The sequence below is a fragment of the Emys orbicularis genome, chromosome 3 (assembly GCF_028017835.1).
Source record: "Emys orbicularis isolate rEmyOrb1 chromosome 3, rEmyOrb1.hap1, whole genome shotgun sequence".
Classification (NCBI taxonomy): Eukaryota; Metazoa; Chordata; order Testudines; family Emydidae; genus Emys; species Emys orbicularis.
Genome location: NC_088685.1, coordinates 123,728,195 through 123,747,570, shown reverse-complemented (window position 1 = coordinate 123,747,570; position 19,376 = coordinate 123,728,195). Strand labels below are relative to the sequence as shown.

Sequence of the window (19,376 nt, the reverse complement as noted above, 5' to 3'; positions counted from 1 at the left end):
ATTACAATTGTTCCTTAAATCCTACAGTGGTCTTAAACTAGGACTAAAAGCGTTTTGAATTATTACTTTTTTTCCCCTAAACAATTAAAAAAAAAAAAAAAACCCTCAATATGGTATCAACTACTTGCACCACTATGTTTAAATATCAACGTTTTACAAGCATAAAAAGGGAGTGGTGGCTGTAGAACATTCAGTCAAGATGAACGGTAACAGGCAAAGTTTTAGTATAGCTACTCCTAGTCCCGGCCACCCATTCCTGATCTCCATTCAGAACTAGCCATTTGCTTCTTTTAAATTATAAGGGTGCAAAGAACATTAGCCACTGAAAAACTAGAAACATACTTTTTGTCCAAGATGAAATAAGGTAGGTTACTTGCCCATTTGTTGGGTGTTAAGCCCTTTGGATATTAATATCTCTTTATATTGGAGAGATCACTATAAATTACTCAAAGCAGTTACAGGCAGACTGCATTTGAAGTAAGTGATGGTGTTAACTGTTGTCCTTTGTGGAATTACACATTTATCTGGTAGACTGCAAGAACTCTGACAGGGGTACTACTGCAGCCACTATGGGTCAGAATATGGGGCCACACAGAGTAGCAGAGGACATCATACCAGACACGCTGTGATACTTAGCCATAAATGGATCAGTGAAGTGTGGACCATCAGCGTTGGCTCTCTTTTCAATTCTGAAAGAGCGGTTTGTGTGTCATCGACTAAAGATTGTTTGGGAGAGGAGAGTTCTAATTCCTTCGCCCCAGCTAGAATCCCACAGCTTCGTTGCATTAACAGTGCAAGTGTTTCTACACTAAATCTTAAACGTTGCCTGCCATGGGCTTCCAAGGCCTGTTAGTAGGTTTAGTTTTACTACATGGCAGATAACGCCTTACCTACTACTGTAGGTGACACTTAATATGGGAGAAGAATACTGTGTGTCAGTCTTCTAGACCAGATTAATCTGCTACATAAAGATTTATTAAACATCCTCTTAATAGGTCACCACTGGAAGTCTGATTTAGGGATGGGATTAGTACCTAGCGTAGACTACATTTATACTAAACGCCCTAAATTACTCCTGAGGGAATTCTGCACTACTGCGTGTGTGCATATTTAATGAACCCTGCAGATTTCTATTTTTTCATGCAGAAAAAAGCTTCTGTCAAAATGCTGAAGCAGTCCCGACTTTTTCCCCCACCAGAGGGCACTGTGGCGACAGACCAAAGTTGCAGCTCCCGGCAGCAAGGGTAGAGAGAGCTGCCTTCCCAGCACTTGTCAGGCCAGGTCAGGAGACAGGGTCTGTGGAGTGCTGGAGGGGGGAGTGTCAGACAGGGGCTCATAAGGGCTAGTGGGGGAGGACAGACTGGGGCAGAGGCTGAATGGGAGTGGAAGCACAGGGCCATGGGGGGGAGAGAGGGAGCTACATAGGGTCAGGGGAGTGGCTGGGTGAGGGCACAGACACACAAGGGGACAGGGGCAGATGTGCCTGACTGAATGGGAGAGTCTAGGGGCCAGCCAGAGTCTGTATGGGGGAAGCTCCCTAACAATCCCTCCCTGTCCCCCTTCAAAAAACTGTTCCATACTTTTCCCCATACAAAACAACCCTCTAAATTCACACCCAGGCTCCTTCCCAGCAATTTACTTCCACTCTCTCTCAGCTCCTCCGTTACCCCTGATGCCCCCAAGCCTTTGCACTGCTTCTGAGGGGTGCGGGAAATACGATTCTGTATTGTAGGATAAATCAATTACTCAGAGTTCTGTAGTAATATGCCTAGTAAGGAATCTATTTGTCAAAAAACATTTCTTGAATCTTTTTTGTCGTCTGTATTGTTACAGACATACTTGCTGACAGGTATGTTGAAATAAATGAGCAAAAATAATTGAAACTGGTGTGATTATATTGTGTTATTTTGACAAATAAAATATGCTCAATTTTGTAGAATTTGAAAATATTGTGCGCAGAATTTTTAATTTTTTGGCACAGAATTCCCCCAGGCATAACTAAATGCACTAGCAGAAGTGCTCTTCAGTCTAATGATAGCCACTATGTCTTGTAACTGGGTTCCTAACATACAGGTCTGAACTCACATTTATTTCCTTAAATTTGAGTGCAGTTTGAGGTTGTTGGAAGAAGGGTCACAATACATATCTAAGGGGTCTCTTTCTTACAGTTTGGCAGCACTTGTATAACTTATGTCAATAAAGTCTCACTGAATTGAAATGAAGGAGTCACAGCTGCTCCTTAAATAGTTTGGCTGAATAAACTTAAATGATTATATTGGTGACTGTCGCATGTCACTCCACAACTTAGAACAGTTTAATGGAGTTTCTGCTGCTTGTTATTTGCAGTGTTTTTGGTCAGTTTTGCAATCAGCTGTTTATAAGTGATAGGGATGGGGGAAGTTTAGTTTTCTTAAAAAGAAGCAGATTTCCATCTTCTGGGAACCATATCTTCCCCTGATTTTTATTCCAAGTGCCAAGTGTTTTGTTTTTTTTAGACAGAGTGCTCAATGCGAATTCCCAAGTCTTGCCCCCAAAGCAGAGACCCATAGCATGCTGCCTGCACATGCCCAGAGGCTGTTGAATTCTCCAGAATTCTCAAAGGACTAGTCCTATTCCCTGCTTGCAGCCAGATCTACGGGCCTGTCTCCATGGTCCAGAGAGAAGGGCTTCTGTTCAAACAGGGACTCAGGAATAACACTCACTTCTCCAAGGCAAATGTTGTCCATTTCTAACTCCATTCCTAACATGTTACATTTCTTATGATTTTAAAAAGTATTTTGCACCAGTGAGTCCCAACCAGGCTACCTCTATCTCCCCACGTATCAGTGCATTATATTCCATTATCTCTTGCCCACTTGTATGTTTTGGTGTTTAATACTGTGAGGAAAAATAGGTTTTTCTTTAGGCAGAGAGTTTCACTGACTGATCTATTGTTAGTGACGTTGCATACTATTTACAAGCACAGAAGGCAAATTCAGAAAAAAGGAAACAAAACAAACTTACCAACCCCACTACCACATGGGCTTTTAGCTTCATGACAAACATTCAACTGAAGCGTTCTTCTTCTCTTGCTGTCATAGATAGTGTAGCCAGACTCTCTCTTTAAAGAATTCAGGTCAAAGAGATGGCCTGCAGGGAGAACAAGGAAGAATTTATTCCTTTTGCAGAATCAAAATAAATAAAATTGAGTCAAACAAACAATGGCTTTTTAAAGAGATGCTTAAGAATCATAGCCCAGCACTCCCCCGACTCCACAGGATGCCCTATAGGCACCAACCAGTTTTGACAATTATTTGCCTTTTAAGTTACTTAAGAGGAATCCAATGCTGGAATTTTCTGAGGCAACAATCTGTTCAGGGTCTGCCAGTAGCATTCATGATAGACCAAGCATCTCCAAGAGGTTGAGAGAGTAGTTCCTTTACACAATATTTCTCCAACCCGCCTCAAAACAGTTCCCCTCTGGAGAAGGTGAATGACAACAACCCTCATCTCCCAGCACTTGAGAGTTCTCATGCCACATCTGGCAGAATGAGGGCAAGCTGACCAGGGTTCAGGGACCTCCAATTCTCCTCATTCATTGTTACTGGCAATTACAGCTATCAGAGAGTACAAATGCAATACGGTTTTCAACTCCTCTAACACATCTGGAACACATTGATGCCATGTGCATAAAGTTGTCATGTGTCCCTAACCTGTAGCAGGGTTGGTTACTCTGCAGTCATTTTGCACATTTCTTTTCAGAGGACATGCAGCAGCAGTGAACCATAAGAAAGTATATTCACACTCTTCAATAGCAGTTACTAATTCTGGTTTAGACTCCTGAAACACAGAAGATTTGAGAGAGAAAAATCAAAGTATCTTCACACAGGTACAGCAAACATTTAAATGTGACAGCAAGTAATGGAAACTCCACTGCTGGGTATATCTGAAAGCTAGAGAAAATGTTGGACTATGTACTAGAGAGAATAACTCTGCACTAGCAGGCATATTAGACATGAAAGACCTTTCTGGTCAGTCTCTCAAATTCTAGGAGTCTCAGATCAGGAGCTCGACTCCTTACTTAGCTCCCACAGCTAGTTCCAATCCAATTGCACCAAAAGGGTTTTTGCCCCACCCCAAAATAGTGGCGAATATTTTTCCTTCACGGAAAAGTGGATACGTCACAGCAAGATAAAACCTTACTGGCAGTACCATACTTACAACTCCGCTTTCATCACACTTGAGGCGTAATATTGTTGTCCTCTTGCGAATTTTGTCCGGACATGGCTCCCCATTTACGTACTTTAGAATAGAAATGCCATTTTCCCATCGTGGTCCATCAGCAACCTCACCTAGATTTATATATTTGGAACCATCCACTAAGCAGGCAGCCGCATCTGACGAACAAGATCCTAGACAAGAGACAAATGCAGAAATGTGACATTTGCTCTCTGTGACTCCATCACCAGCTGTCCCAACAGTTTAGGATGCATGTTTACGAAACAAGGGATTCTTCCACATGTACCCTAGCGGCAAAGTGCTATGCTACTCACCAACATCACTTTAAAAGAAATGATTAGCTTGACCATCACTTTAAATGGTCGACCTCAGTCTCGAAAAGAACGGATTATGTTAATTTTGGACACTTAGTCACTTGGGACACTCACCCCCAAGGGCTCTTGTGCTTCCTTTATACAGCTTCACCTCCCACCTCACAGGGTCATGCAGCAGCAGGAGGAACCAGCCACAGCTGTAGCTGCTAGAAGGGAGGTCTGCTACTGCACAGCTCAGCTACCAGAATACCTGCCCCTAGACCAGGGGTCGGCAACCTATGGCACGCGTGCCAAAGACGGCACGTGAGCCGATTTTTAATGGCACGCGCAGCAGCGTGCCATTAAAAATCCTGCCCGGACCGCTCTTGTCTGCCCCCCCGCGGGGGCAAGGGACAGGGGGCAGAAGCTGGGTCCTGCCGGCTCCCCTGCCTCTTCCAGCAGTGTGCTGGGTTCCTGCCCCTCCTCCGGCTCTCTGTCCCTCCCTCCCTCCCTGAGGCCGATCAGCTGATGGCCCTTGCGAGGGAGGGGGGTCAGGAAGGAGCAGAGTCAGCCTGCTCGCTGGTCGGAGGCAGAGTAGAAGCGGAGGCAGGGCCTTGGGGAAAGGGGGGGTGGAATGGAGGCATATCGCCTCCAGCACCCTGCCCTGACCCCCCCCCCCCACACACACCCTCTGCCCTGACACCCCTCACACACACCCAGCCCTCTGCCCTGAGTCCCGCACACCCCCCAGACCCATCCCCTCAGCCCCCCCTCACACACACCCAGCCCTCTGCCTTGAGCCCTGCGCCCCGCACACCCCTCAGACCCTTGCCCTGAGCCCTGCACACCCCCTAGGTCCCTGCCCTGAGCCCTGTACCCCCCTCACACATACTCAGCCCTCTGCTTGACTCCTTCACCCCCCCCCACGACGCCAGCCCTGACTCTGGCACCCCCACACATACCCAGCCCCCCCACATCCCATGCACCCCCCACATCCTGACTCTTGCACCCCCCACATCCCCACCCCTACCCTGAGCACCAAATGGGAGCTCCTGCATGCCCCCCACATTCCTACCTGCACCCCTCGCACCAAATGGGAGCTGCCCAGGTAAGTGCTCCACACCCAAACCTCCTGCCCCAACCCTGAGCCCCCTCCCTCATTCTAGCTCCTGGCCGGACCCTACATCCCAACCTGCTCCTTCACCCCAAGCCCTGTGCTCAGTGCACTCCCACCCTCAGCTCAGTGCAGAGAGACAGACAGAAAGAGAATGGGCCAAAACCAGGGAGAAGGTAGGTACCCACTATATGGGGGCAGGGCTGGGACCCCAGACCGGCAGCGGGCTGAGCGGATCCGGCAGCCGGGATCCCGGTTGGCAGGAGCCGAAGGATGGAACCCCTGAGCGGCAGCGGGCTGAGCCCCACACAGTCCACTGCCGGTCTGGGGTTCTGGCTGCCGGACCCTTGCCAGCAAGGGTCCCGGACGCAGGCCCTGCTCAGCCCGCTGCCGGCCTAGGTGAACAGAACCCCAGACCAGCAGCGGGCCGGCGGTGTAAGATCAACATTTTAATTTAATTTTAAATGAAGCTTCTTAAATATTTTGAAAACCTTGTGTATTTTACAATACAACAATAGTTAGTTATATAATATATAGACTTGTAGAGAGAGAGCTTCTAAAAAACATTAAAATGTATTACCGGCACGCAAAACCTTAAATTAAAGTGAATAAATGAAGACTCGTCACACCGCTTCTAAAAGGTTGCCGACCCCTGCCTTAGACACCTGGCCAAGAATCTAGGATCAGCTCGGTGGGGCTAGAGAGAAGCAACCTCCTCAAAAGGTCACCCTCCTCCAGTGATGCTCTTCTGTGCCATCTCGCCCACCCCCAAGATCTATGGCAGATTTAGAATAAAGGGGGAAGAGCTAGAGAGTAGTGAAGCAAGGCTGAGACTGTGGAGGGGTGGGGGTAAAGAAAAGAGCTGCTAGGGAACTCCACCATTGGTTACGATGAAACTGACCCTAAGCCTTGGCCTTCGCTCTGCTGCCCACAAGCCACAGCTATGCCTGTGTCTACTCTGCGCCTGGTGATCTTTTGCTTTGCTGTTGGCGCAGTGGGGAGAGGAGACAAGGCTGTCTCTCCTCCTATTTTCATCCCGTAACTACCAATGGCATTTAAATATGTATTTCTCTTGCTCTTACCTGCCCCTGCATGTAGCACTAAGGACTGGCAGACATTAATATAGTATTTTTGTGTTGAGCCAGACATTGGAATAGCTTCCCAGTTTTCTCTATGCCGTGTCAGAGGTGAAAGATCAAATGAGTTTCCTTTGTTGTCTCTGCATTAAACAAACAGTTTTACATTTAGATGAATCAAAGCCACCTCCAAAAGCAGACCACCACGCTTGATCAACAATTCTGCACTGATTCAGGGGAAAATGCTACATGCAGGAAGCGTCTGGAACTCCTGCACCAACAGTAGGTTTCTATTAGCAGCATCCCAGCCAGGTCTCACACCCCGTAGGTTTGCCAAGACCAGCCATTAGATAGAGGATTCTCTGTAACATCTCATAGCATTGGTCCACCCTATCTAGGTCCCTAGCTGGCGTGTCTTACTCAAAGCACAGTGATTGCCAGATTTGGGGTCAGGAAGGAGTTATCCCCCCAGGTCAGATGGGCTGGGGCACTGGGGATTTTTTCCTCCCTTCCTCAGAAGCACAGGGTGTGGTTAACGTGCTACGACCATCTGGGTCTCTCTCACCTCATCAATTCCCTGACACTGCAGAGACCTCTGGCCCTTGGGGACCTCAGTCTCCCCTGTTCCCTGCCTGTGGCACGCAGTTTAGTCTTCTGAGGATTAAATGCTTTAGTCTAATTCAAGTCTCTGGGCTTACTCTAGGTGTATCTGGATGGAACTTCATGAATCCTGATATACATTAATTAGATCCTCTAGTCTGAATTCTGGTCTCTTGTGGCCTTAATATCTCTGTGAAACTATGGCCTAGAGAACTATTCAAAAATGTTTTACTGGGAAAGCCTCACAAGTCATCTTGCTTCTATGAGGGTCAGAGAGCGCACGCGCTGGTGGTCAACTATATTTCAACACACACAGACAGCAAACTCAAACATTAGGTTCCAGTTTCCATCATACATACCCCTCTCCTTTTCAATGGTTAAAAAACCCAACACCAACAGCTTCATTTTATCTCTGGCCTCTCTTTCTGCTCCCTCCCCCGCCCAGTCTAACAATGTCTGTTTTGGCACTAAACTGTAAAACCTCCCCTACTTCCCAAAAGCAGTCTATTCCTATATACAAAATTAGTTCATAAGCTTAAGTTTGTTTTCTCCCATCCCAGAGAATTACATTTGCACTTGTGCATTGGTGATACGCGTTACAATTTAACCCATTGCAAATTCACACTGGATCACGTTATCAACGAGAGAAAATAATGGCTGTGATCATAGCCGCTCATGCTGAATACAATGTCTCCTGAATGGGCACATGTCACCACCAGCACATCACCACCAGTTTAGGTCAGAGGGAAGCACAGCTTACTTGTAGGAGCATTCTATAGATCGGAAGGGTGGACAGGCATATTGGGTGTGCCATTCAAACAGGTAGGTGCAATCAGGAGTTTCTTTTAGAAACACTGGCTGAAAAAAAAAATAGAACCAGAGTTGTTTATATTTCACATCTCTAAATACAGCGGTGAACAAAAATTTTCCCTACTTCATTTGGCTTTCAAACATTAGTGCAGTTAGACAAGACACCAATCAGAGATCTAACATTATATAGCTGAATGCAGAGGATACCTTCACATGTTACTAGTCCTAAAGTTGTGTATACACGACCAGAGCTCAGAAAAAAGCCATTCATCAAGGGCATGTAAAAATGTTACCCACAGGAAAGGGTCAAGAACCACTGGCTCTTCTAGAGGATTGTAGGGAGGGAGGAGTAGCAGCAGAGCAGCGTAAGGGCCACTGTTTCTTTAACCAGGGAGGAAAAGGGAAAAAAGAGGGATCGGAGTGGATAGAACTGCTAGCTTCTGCCCAGTTCCCTCCAAAATGGGAGTAGGCAAGCAGAGCAACCCCATAGCCACTGGTCCTTTCAGAGTATGGGCTAGGGAAAAAGGAGCAGAGGGATCAGGAGGAGGAGGGCCATCTGCACCTTCAAGGTGATATTGAGGGCTACAGAAACAGCCCTGTGAAGATGTAAATTAATTGCATTTATGAGTGGACAGATTTGGTTCATTCGGGGGTGGCAGAACTGGACGTGCCAACATGGCCATAAAAAAAAATAAAGCAGTCCTGGCTTTGGGAAGTTGGGGCTTTTAGGAACATGGCAGTGCAGCAATATATTTCTTCCAAACTAAGAGGCTTAATCCTCAGGCGAGTACATTCCAGGAAGTTATTTATGCTCTGCAATGCAGCTCTTCTGGAAGCATTTGTTTCAACTTGGTTTCAAGCACACTCTTACTAAACATCAGGCAGCCTTAAAAAGGTGGAATCTACCACTGTCTGTGGGGGCAAGATTAGCATGATCAAGAGGAACACATTTCCCAGAATTCTAATAATTCACTTAAGGTATATTTGTTATAAAAAAATATAATCTCGCTTAACGTGTAACAAAAGAATAAAAAGAATGCCCTGTTCTTCTGTAGGACAAGCTACTCATCCTCACGCCATGCGTTTTACACTTTCAAAAAATCAAATTATTCAAATAAGGAAAGATCCTTTCCCAGTCTCCTTTAAAAGCCAGTTCAGGGCTCATGATTCAGCTACTGTAGTCATAGTAATTCTCCAGTAAGAGGAATGGTGCTGGAGATTTCCCTGAGGTCCCCACATCATGCCAGGCAGACATCCAGATGCCACATCAGGGTGCCCTTCATTTAGCTGCTGATGCATTTTCTATCTAGCCACATTATCCCAAAACTAAGGAGAAGAACAAAATAATTTAACTCAGTCGGGGGGAGGGGGAGGAGCAGTGAGAGGTGTTGTTTCAAGAAACGTGTAATCCTCCTTTAACAACAAGATGCATAGGTTTTCCTTACACTTGTCTCCCCAGCCCTCTGAGTATGGTAACTCATGAGGAGAATTTCAGAAAGTTATTTTTTCTGCAGCTCCCGAAGACTTTTCTCAGTGTACAAAAGATAGACTAACCTCCAGAGTGTTGTGATCACAGTAAAAAAATATGGCAGTTGAGCGTTCATATATTTTGTGGCATCTCTCTCCACTGGTATAATTGATTTTTATTAATCCATTTTCAAAGGTCAGCTTCTCAGTATACAAACCTTTTAAATTAGATAGAAAAAAAAAAACAGCTGAAATAGAAGCAAATTACTACCTGAATCCAACTACAGAAAGCTAATCCAGTACATTTGCACAGTTATAGTCAATACTTCTGCCAGCAGGCCACAAGGACTAGGTAAGGGACAGTCATTTAAAGAAAGGATACATTTCTGCCAATATGGTCTCAGATCACGACAGAGAAGTTACAGGTTTCTGGTGATATTAGGTTTTTTAGCTACATCGAATAACTCAATCTTAGCTGTGAAAGAAAATTTCTATGCAGAAAGACTGCCATAGTCGGAGGCCTCGTGTGCTCTTCTGCAATGTCTTTACCATCATTGCCAGTTAGACGACAGAATGTGCACAGGTTCTTCTCTCTACTCTGAAATCATCCTGACATTTTCACTGAAGCCACAGTCCTCCATTTGCCAGCCGATGTAGCCACCTCATCTGCCCCTTAACTCCCCTCAAAGCACCACATTAAAAACAGCCTCCAGTAAGAGAAGGGACTCTGCTCCCCCACAGTCGGTCATTGACACTTGTGCATTAGCCAATGAAGATTCATAGAAAGCTGCTCCAGCAGATGCAGTGCTCTTAGTCGCTCCCAACCCGAGCTACTGATTCACTGTGGTCTGTACCCTACAGTTAAGTGGCAGTACAGGACTTATTCAAAGCTGACAACTGGATTTGGGGCATCATTGACTAGAGTCAGAAAGAGAGATGGTAAGGACAGCTTCTAGTTATACAGAAGCCATTTTAGGGAACACAGAAGTAGGAGCTGCTCCTTAAATGATGTTTTACTACTTTATATTAAGATCTGCTTGGCAGTGGTTCTTTACCTCTGGGAGATGCACAGTAAAGCACAATGCACTGAAAAGCTGCACTCGCACTTCCAGAGTGACACAGCAACCCCCTCCCAACTCCTCTCACTAAATCCAACAACTACTATACCTGCTACTTTTCTAAGAGACTGGTCTTGCTTCTTTACTTGGCATGACGACACATCGCTCTGATGATTCAGCTGAGGGCACTCTTCCGTTATTCTCTCACAGACTCTGAAATAGTAGTCGTATTCATCTGTACTCACTTTCTTCTCCATCCCAGAAAGAGGCCTCAGATCATACACAAAACCGTACCTTGGATCTTTCACTTGACAGTTATCTCCTTTAAATCAAAGTTAACAGAAGGCTTAAATTGCAAATAAATTAACACAGCTAAAACACAAGCTATGCAATATACACTCCGAGAGAGTTATACATACTCACAGCTGCAGAGTCAAACCTGCACAAAGGACAGTCCTTATTAGGCAGCCTCCTGCCCATCACTTCTAAGAACCCTAGAGTAAATTTTGCTCCAAACTTTATTGGAAGGCCACTTCAGTTAAAGCAACTCATTTCTGTTGATCACGTGAGAAGCCACTTAAAAGCTAAATAAAAGAGTGGAACTCAATGACAATTAAGAGAAAAGCTCAACAATTTTTAATAACCTCTTAAAATTGTTAGATAAAAACTTATAATATTCACTGTTTTAAAGCAATATTCAAAAATAGACTCATGAGGCAAAATATGGCCATGGATCAAAAACTGTCTAGGAAGCAGGACAGAGCAGGATTAAATAGTCAACTTTCATCATGCCAAAAGGTTAAAAGCGGAGGAGTGCCAGGTCCAGGACCTTTATTTATTAATGATCTGCAAATAGAGAATGAGTAGTGAGATAGCAAGGAGGAGAGCAGTTTTGGATGGGCACCTTAACCCACTGCTGCCTAGTGTAGAGCTCTTGCACCTTTCTCTAAGCATCGGGTGACAATAGTGGACTAAGACAACTCAGGAATTGCCACTGCAGATCAGACAGCATAATGTACACTTACATATTTTATCTGTACCTCACAGCTTTACTTAAATGTAAGAACTAGAGTAGTTGTGGGTTAAACTGCAACTTGAAGAGCCAAACCTTAAGCTGGTGTAAGTCAGTATAGCTTCACTGCCTTCAATGGATGGAACTACACTGATTTACACCAGCTAAGGTTCCTGTGCCACATTTTTAAACACAGATTTTAATCAAACCAAGACACCTGTGTGTTGACAATCATCACCGTATATTTCGAGCTATTCCTGCCACACGCCACCAAGCTTACTAGGGCCCAAGTAAAAGGTAATTTTAATGGGATTGGCTTTTGCAGCAGTACTGATCCTACAGCATTATCAAGAGTAATAATAATGGTTCAGAGTACTTTTATAACAAAACTTCTGATTTTTGCTTATACATCATTGACAATTTAAAACAGAGAAAAACTAAGAGTTCAGGATCGCAATGGCACACAGAAGTTACCAGACGGCTTCTTTGGAAGCCAGGACATTTAACATTAGAGCTTGAAATAAAAATGTACCCAGCCCCCACCAGCATGACGGCTAAGTTTACGAGCCTGGGTCGGAAACCTGTGCTGCCACACCCTACTCGAGGGTTACACTTTGTGACTTTCATGAAGCACAGTGTACCATGAAAGTACACAACTTGTTTCTTTGTCACCATCACAGGTCAGTGGATTTTTCAGATACTAAAAGCTCTCTCTTCATAAGCAAGATGAGCCTTTAGTGCTCTGAGATTTTGTGTATGAAGGAGCAATTACATAACTATTTTCACAAAAGCATTGTGTACAAAACTGTTGTAATATTAAGGAATAAGATCACATTTCATATTTAATTCCAGTTTAGAGACTTTTTTTTACCTTCTGCTCTGTGGACAGGACAGGCTGCCAGGGTTCTCCAGATAAACACAAATTCACAACCATCCTCATGTTGAAACACAGGTGATCCCTACAATACAACCATATGGGGATTATTCTAATATTTAAGGTTTCTCTTTCTGGGTAAGCAGTGAGAGGGGAGAAGATAAATGCATTTTATAAACAAACAAAATCGAAGTGTATTTCTAACTCATGGAGATTGAATTCAAGCAGACTTGCATCTAATGCCAGTACTTTTAACCCTACGAATCAGGTCCCTGAACAAAGCCACTTTTATTGAGTAATAATGGGGAGTCTAGTATTGCACAGCATAAAACTTTATTTAATAAAAGCCGATGAAAATGTTATTTTCCCTTTTCTGGTTATTAGAGTACACTGAAAAACATTGCTAAAACCCTAACCGTAAGCAAAATTTAGAGGCCCCAATTATGTTTTTTTTCCCTGGAATAGAGAAATAAAATACATTTTGTTACATGCCATAAGACTGACCTATTACTAGGATTTGAATTTTATATAAAATCAACACACACACACACACACACACTTACTAGGGTTTGATCACACTCAAAGAGGATACGTGTAGAATAGCGCTGTTTATCTTTGCATGTGTCACCATTCAAGTAAATAATACTAAGAGACCCATCGGTAGCAGCTTGAGGACTTATCTGAATAACACCAAGGTTCTGGCCTTTATCAGCAGATTTCACACAAGATCCTATTGCACCACCTGCAGGAATAGGAAATTTTATGTCAGCATGTTGCATTTTCATTACAGAAAACTCCACTTATGTAGACATACCATATATACTCGTTCATAAGCCGAATTTTTTTAGTAAAAAAGGGAAGCACCAGAGACGGGGGTCGGCTTATGAACGGGTATAGAGAGGGAGAGGTGGGACACAGCCCCTTCTCCCAACACAGGGAGCAAGGAGAGGCAGCCCAGCCAGCAGAGCCAGAAGGGAAGAGGCGGGGCCAGTGTGTCTCCGCTTCTGGCCACGCTGCTCTCCCCCCAGCCTCCGAAGCAGCTGCAGCCCCGGGGCTCGTAGGCTGCAGCCGTGCCGCTCAGCCCCGCCCCCCAGAGCAGGCTGTGGCCGTGCCGCCCGGGTGCCGGAACACGCTGCGGCCACGCTCCCCGGCCCAGCCCGCTGGAACATTCTGCAGCTGCGCTGCCCGGTCTGGCCTGTTGGAGCAAGCTGCGGCCATGCCAGAGACATCCTCCCCTGGCCCTCCCCAGATAAGGTGGGAAGGGATGCTATGGGGAGAGTGTGGGGGTCCCTGGCTAGGGGTGGGGTCATGTGGGGGGTGGTCACAGGGGTTTACTCCCCTGACTCCCAGCTTCTCCTCCCAAAAAATTTCCCCACCAGTTGCTGTCCCAGTCCGTCAGGATAAGCAGCTGGCGTGCCGGGACACTTTGTTTACTTAGGTTTACCTCTGTGCCTGCGGACGCTCAAGGTAAACAAACTAACTATCTCGGCCCACCAGTGGCTTATCCTGATGGCCTGGGAGCCAAAGTTTGCTGACCCCTGAATTATAGGGTCGGCTTATCAACGGGTTATAAAAATTTTCCATTTTTAACTTATCCATCTTGGGGGGGTCCGCTTATAAACGAACCGGCTTATGATCGAGTATATATGGTAATTTTTTAAAAAGGAGTGGGTCAAAAAAATGCAGCAGCTCATATCAAAGAGTGAACTGGTCAGGGATCAACTATATAAAAAGAGTCACCAGTTCATCTGAAACGGACAGCACATTTTATTCATAACTTTACTTTGTTTTGTTAGACAATAGACTGAAAATGCACCTTGCTAAGTTTATTCATTCATGACTGTGTTTCCAGCAAGTTGCCTTACCACATTAAGATAAACAGAAGGGGCTTTTTTTTTTTTTTTTTTTTTTTTTTTAATATATTTATGGCTACCACCTTTGCTATAGCATGTACTAACAGCAAACTGGTTCAATCCTAAAATAAACGTAACAGAAAGAGATAAATATAAATTCTTTACTTCATAAAAATTACTTAAATCAGAACTTAAGTCATAAACCACAAGCTAGGAAGAGAGCATTTCAATGCACCACTGTCAGCTTACCAGGGCATCCGGGCACATAAGGTAGAGGCTTGCAAACATTCAAATAGAAAGTTCTTGTTTTTGCATCTTTTGAAGTATCAACAGCAATCCAGGGCTCTCCCTCTTTGCTCAAGTCACTTAGATCATACTCATTGCCAGCTGAGTCTGAAATGTATTTGGGATGTACAATAAATTGAGGGGATAGATATGGTATTGTAGATTTAAAAAACCCTGACCTTCCTTGTCATGTTCTTGTTACAAGGTTAGATGGCTCCTCAATACATACTAAGTCTCATTACCAATATGAATTTATTAATTAAGGCAGCAGTTCCCAAACTGATCCATAGGACCCCTGCAGAAGGTTCATGAAAAGCTAGCTGGCCAGCCAAAAAACACTGGCTCGGTTATACCAAACTGCATGCAGTATTGCTGTAGCCATGTTGGTCCCAGGACATACGAGAGGCAAAAGTGGGTGAGGTAATATCTTTTAGTGGACCAACTTCTGTTGGTGAGACGCACAAGCTTTCCAGCTTACACAGAGCTCTTCTTCAGGTCATCTTTGTGTAAGCTGGAAAGCTTGTCTCTCTCACCAACAGAAGTTGGTCCAATAGATTATCTCACCTACTTCATCTCTCTAATACCACAGTATGGACAGAAAATGTATTATATTCCCTTAGTTTTCCATGCAAGCATTAAGGTAATTGTCACAGGAATGTTATGAAATAGACTTCTGGACCTTTCCTCTCCCCTTTGTTGTTAATATGGTACACTACGGAAAAGAGACAAGAACCCACTCCCAAATTAAGTACACTAGTAGAGCATGTTTTTAGCTATCTATACTGAGGTGGCACCCGAATAGGATCAGGATCTCACTAGGCTCAATGTCGTACATACAGTTCTCAATTAAAATGTTTTGTTTTTCCCCCCCCCCAAGCAAATTCTTTCCCTTGGCATAGCCTTCCAAATGAACAGTATATAGACTTAATAAAAGCGAACACATGCGGCAGTATCACTGAATCTGGAAGCAACATAGAATCTGTCTACAGACAAATCAAAGGGCATAATGCTGTTGTTCTCACAGCTCTATGGGTATAAGGATTAATGCTCTACGGGTGTGAAACATGGACCTATTATGAACAGCACATTAAAAATCTTGACAGTTTCTATTTGCAACACCTACAATGACAGCTGGGCATCAAATGGCAGGTCCAGCATCCAATATGGAAGTCTTGTCAAAAGCTGGTTCAGTTGGTATCAAGAGTTATTTGCTTTGCATCCAACTGATATGGACACTCTGATGGACTGGTTATGTAAGTTGTATGCCTGAGACCCATCAATCAAAACAAATTCTGTATAGTGAATTAAGCTCTGATATCTAAGTGGAGGGTGGATGAAATGCTTCAAAAGAAGCTGAAACAGGGTCTGCACAAAGTGAGTATTTCAGACAATCTTCGAGAGGCTGGCAACTGACCATATTGCATGGTGCCAGGCCATAAGGGTGGGGGTCCACGACTTTGAGAAGAACCACGTTGCATAGTGGGAAGCAATAACGTGCAGTTCAACCAGCACAATCAGGCAAATGGCCCTGTGGTTAGTGCAGTAAGTGTTATTCTTCCCCAACTGGTCTTTGGAGCCATGCTATGGCCCATCAATACGAACTGAGATTGTCGACATCCTCTAATTCGGGGTAACGAATATTATTATTATTATTATTCAGACCTAGCTGCATGACATACAGACACATGCAAATGACCATACAGCTGACTCTTTCCAGTGCAGACTGAAGAATAGAGTGGTTGTCAAAAGGCAGCTATCAAGCTTGGTAGGGTCAAAATTTCATATACATCTATTTGCAAAGTCAATTAGTTCCTAGCTTTCTCCTAAAACTAAGGCTTTTATGCAGTCTTCTAAGAAGAGGGAAAGTCTAGTACCCTAGGAACATGAGACACCACTGGCATGCAACAGAGGAACCTTCCATTTTTAGGCTTCTAATGGGGTTAACAGTTGTGAAGAGAGCCACTTCTGACTAAGTGGGTATTCACCCATGAAAGCTTATGCTCCAATACATTTGTTAGTCTTTAAGGTGCCACAGGACTCTTCGTTGCTTCCTTTTAGGTACTACTCAGCCACGTAAATGAAGTATTTTAGTCAAACACCTCTCTGAGGACAATCCCAGCTTAGGACACCAAAAAGCTACCACATGGTTTCCAAGTCATTCATAGTCATAAATCAGGAAAGATTTGTAGCTTCATCATACTGAGATAAGGAACAAGTCGTTTTACTTATCTAAATAAGCAGCATCACCAATGTCAGTACTCTGGGCACTTCTAAAATACTTAAAAATACAAACAGCAACCACATAACATACCAGATAAAGCACCCCTTGAAGCCCAAATTCTCCACTTTCACTAACAATCATCACTATCAATATTTGCTTCTTTAGCAGCCTCCTAACAAGATGTGCTGCAGCACATTCTGCAGGTGCAAAGAAGTTATCGGTAGGGTTTATATGTGACAAAACAGATTGTTAAAGAGCCAAGCCACTAGGGAAAACAGTGCAACATGTGACTCAGATGTGGATTACTGATCAAATATACATCTAACTTTTAAAATGTTAGAAAAAAGAGTGCTACATTAGGAAACAATAATTAATATGTACCATTAAATAACTGCAGTTTAGCCCTCCATGAGTCATCTACCCACATGTTTTTACATACTTATTTATAAACTAATCATTACATTTTTAGCTCATTTTTATAAAAGAATCAAAACTAGTGCTAACAAACAAGGGTTAGAAAAGAGTCCTGTGGCACCCTATAGACCAACAGACGCATAGGAGCATGAGCTTTCGTGGGTGAATACCCACTTCTTCGGATGCATGTGGGTATTCACCCACGAAAGCTCATGCTCCTATGCGTCTGTTGGTCTATAGGGTGCCACAGGACTCTTTGCTGCTTTTACAGATCCAGACTAACACGGCTACCCCTTTGATAAGGGTTAGAAAAGTTCATCTAGACGCTTATCCTGAAGACGAGTTTTTAAACATTTTTGACCCTACCTCAAACTTTCACCCATCTCCATAGAAAGCTTTACATTTCGTTCAATTACCCTCACCCTCACCTCCAATATACATTTCATGGAACACCCCCACAGTAACAGTGTACTTACCAGTAACCTGGCAGTCTACTGGAGCAGGGGCACAGGCTAAGGCTGTATGAAACTCAAAGAAAGTATTATGGATGCCCAGTGCACTGTTTATTTCTTCATCCACAAATTTAAGTTCTCCAGGGTACGAGTCATTGCAAATGAAAGTCACTGTAAAAGTGTCGGATGCTCCTGTGTGAAGATATAGCAAATGATCTACTGTTGGGTGCAAATGAAATTTGTTTTCTAATCTCAGATTAAAGAAAAGTGAGCACTCTAAGAGTAACAGTCACTCTACTAACCCAACATATCCATTTGTTGCATTAAATCAAACTGCAAACCTTAATATCGGTCAGAAAAATTCTACCTTGCAGTCTGCAGTGTTTAGAACTACAAATCAAAACTCCCAAACAGGGAGCGTTTAGAGGATCTGGGCCAGAATTATTCAACTGCCAATTAGAGTCAAAAACAAAACAAAAAACACCCCAGTTTAAACAGACTTGTCATAGGAAGCATATCAAATCATGGGCCGCTGAGGCTGATTTCAGAAACAAGTACACCTCTACCCCAATATAACGCGACCAGATATAACGCGAATTCTGATATAACGCGGTAAAGCAGTGCTCTGGGGGGACGGGGCTGTGCACTCCGGCGGATCAAAGCAAGTTCAATATAACACGATTTCACCTATAACATGGTAAGATTTTTTGGCTCCCGAGGACAGCGTTATATCGAGGTAGAGGTGTATGCCCAGTGAGAACTGTGCTCCTTGAACCCCTGACCACAAAAAAAGCAGCCCATACATATACACGCCCCATCACTATTCAGGCATCAGATATTGTTGCCATGGTTGCTGACAGGTTAGCCATGAAAAAGTGAGCTCTGATTTCTAGGCAAAGTCAAGGATCTTGGCTCAGACATTAAGGAAACAATTACAGCATCAGAAACTGCAGCACTCTTTTGGCCTATTCCAATGGAGTAACTTCCAAGCAAAAACAGGACAAATGGAGTCTCAAGACTGGCATTGCTGAGTGCAGTAGGTTGGGCGGGAAAGGAGAACAGAAGACACACTAAATCAGACAAATAGAGAGAACCTAAGTTACATAGGGCCTTAAGAAGCAGTGCCAAGAAGCTTGAACTTTACTTAGTATTCTGACATTATGATGTTAGAGATCAACTTTCCAGTTACTCTTCATAATTGCAGGCTGTCCATTTTATATGGCACCCAGCAACAATAATGTTTGGTGCCAATTGTCATGGTGACAGATCTTCACCAATCTATGGAGTATCATTTAAGCATTATGCTTAGTTTTAAGACTGTACATCGACCCTTCCTGCCCAGTGCTCCTTTCTCAAACAGCCACATTCCTTTCCCAATAAACTCCATGTCTCCCAGCTCGGAACCCAGAAACTGAGTATGTTCAGACATACAAGTGAACAGTTTCCTTAGCATGTTTCAGCTTCAGAAAGTTAGTCTTGATAAGAAATAGGAGCAGTCATTCAAGACAGTATGCCACCTAGAGCTAAAAGTTACTGATCAAAGTGTTTGAAAAGTTGTTGGTCAAACAAATTGAAAATTTGTGGATAATTCAATTCAGCCACAGTTTTGCCAAAAAAAGCCCAAAGAGA

The 19,376-nt window shown here is 43.9% G+C and overlaps 1 protein-coding gene across 1 annotated transcript in view; it reads right to left on the bottom strand.

Moving 5' to 3' along the window:
• IGF2R (insulin like growth factor 2 receptor) overlaps positions 1-19,376 on the bottom strand; it is an 88,182-nt gene that overhangs the window by 18,017 nt on the left and 50,789 nt on the right. The window contains exons 23-33 of the mRNA XM_065400441.1: positions 17,772-17,939; positions 14,625-14,768; positions 13,086-13,264; positions 12,520-12,607; positions 10,746-10,958; positions 9,666-9,796; positions 8,062-8,159; positions 6,708-6,844; positions 4,201-4,391; positions 3,693-3,819; positions 3,004-3,129 (exon numbers count right to left, since the gene is read on the bottom strand). Coding sequence (XP_065256513.1) covers positions 3,004-3,129; positions 3,693-3,819; positions 4,201-4,391; positions 6,708-6,844; positions 8,062-8,159; positions 9,666-9,796; positions 10,746-10,958; positions 12,520-12,607; positions 13,086-13,264; positions 14,625-14,768; positions 17,772-17,939 — 1,602 coding nt within the window. The remainder of the gene's footprint in view (positions 1-3,003; positions 3,130-3,692; positions 3,820-4,200; positions 4,392-6,707; positions 6,845-8,061; positions 8,160-9,665; positions 9,797-10,745; positions 10,959-12,519; positions 12,608-13,085; positions 13,265-14,624; positions 14,769-17,771; positions 17,940-19,376) is intronic.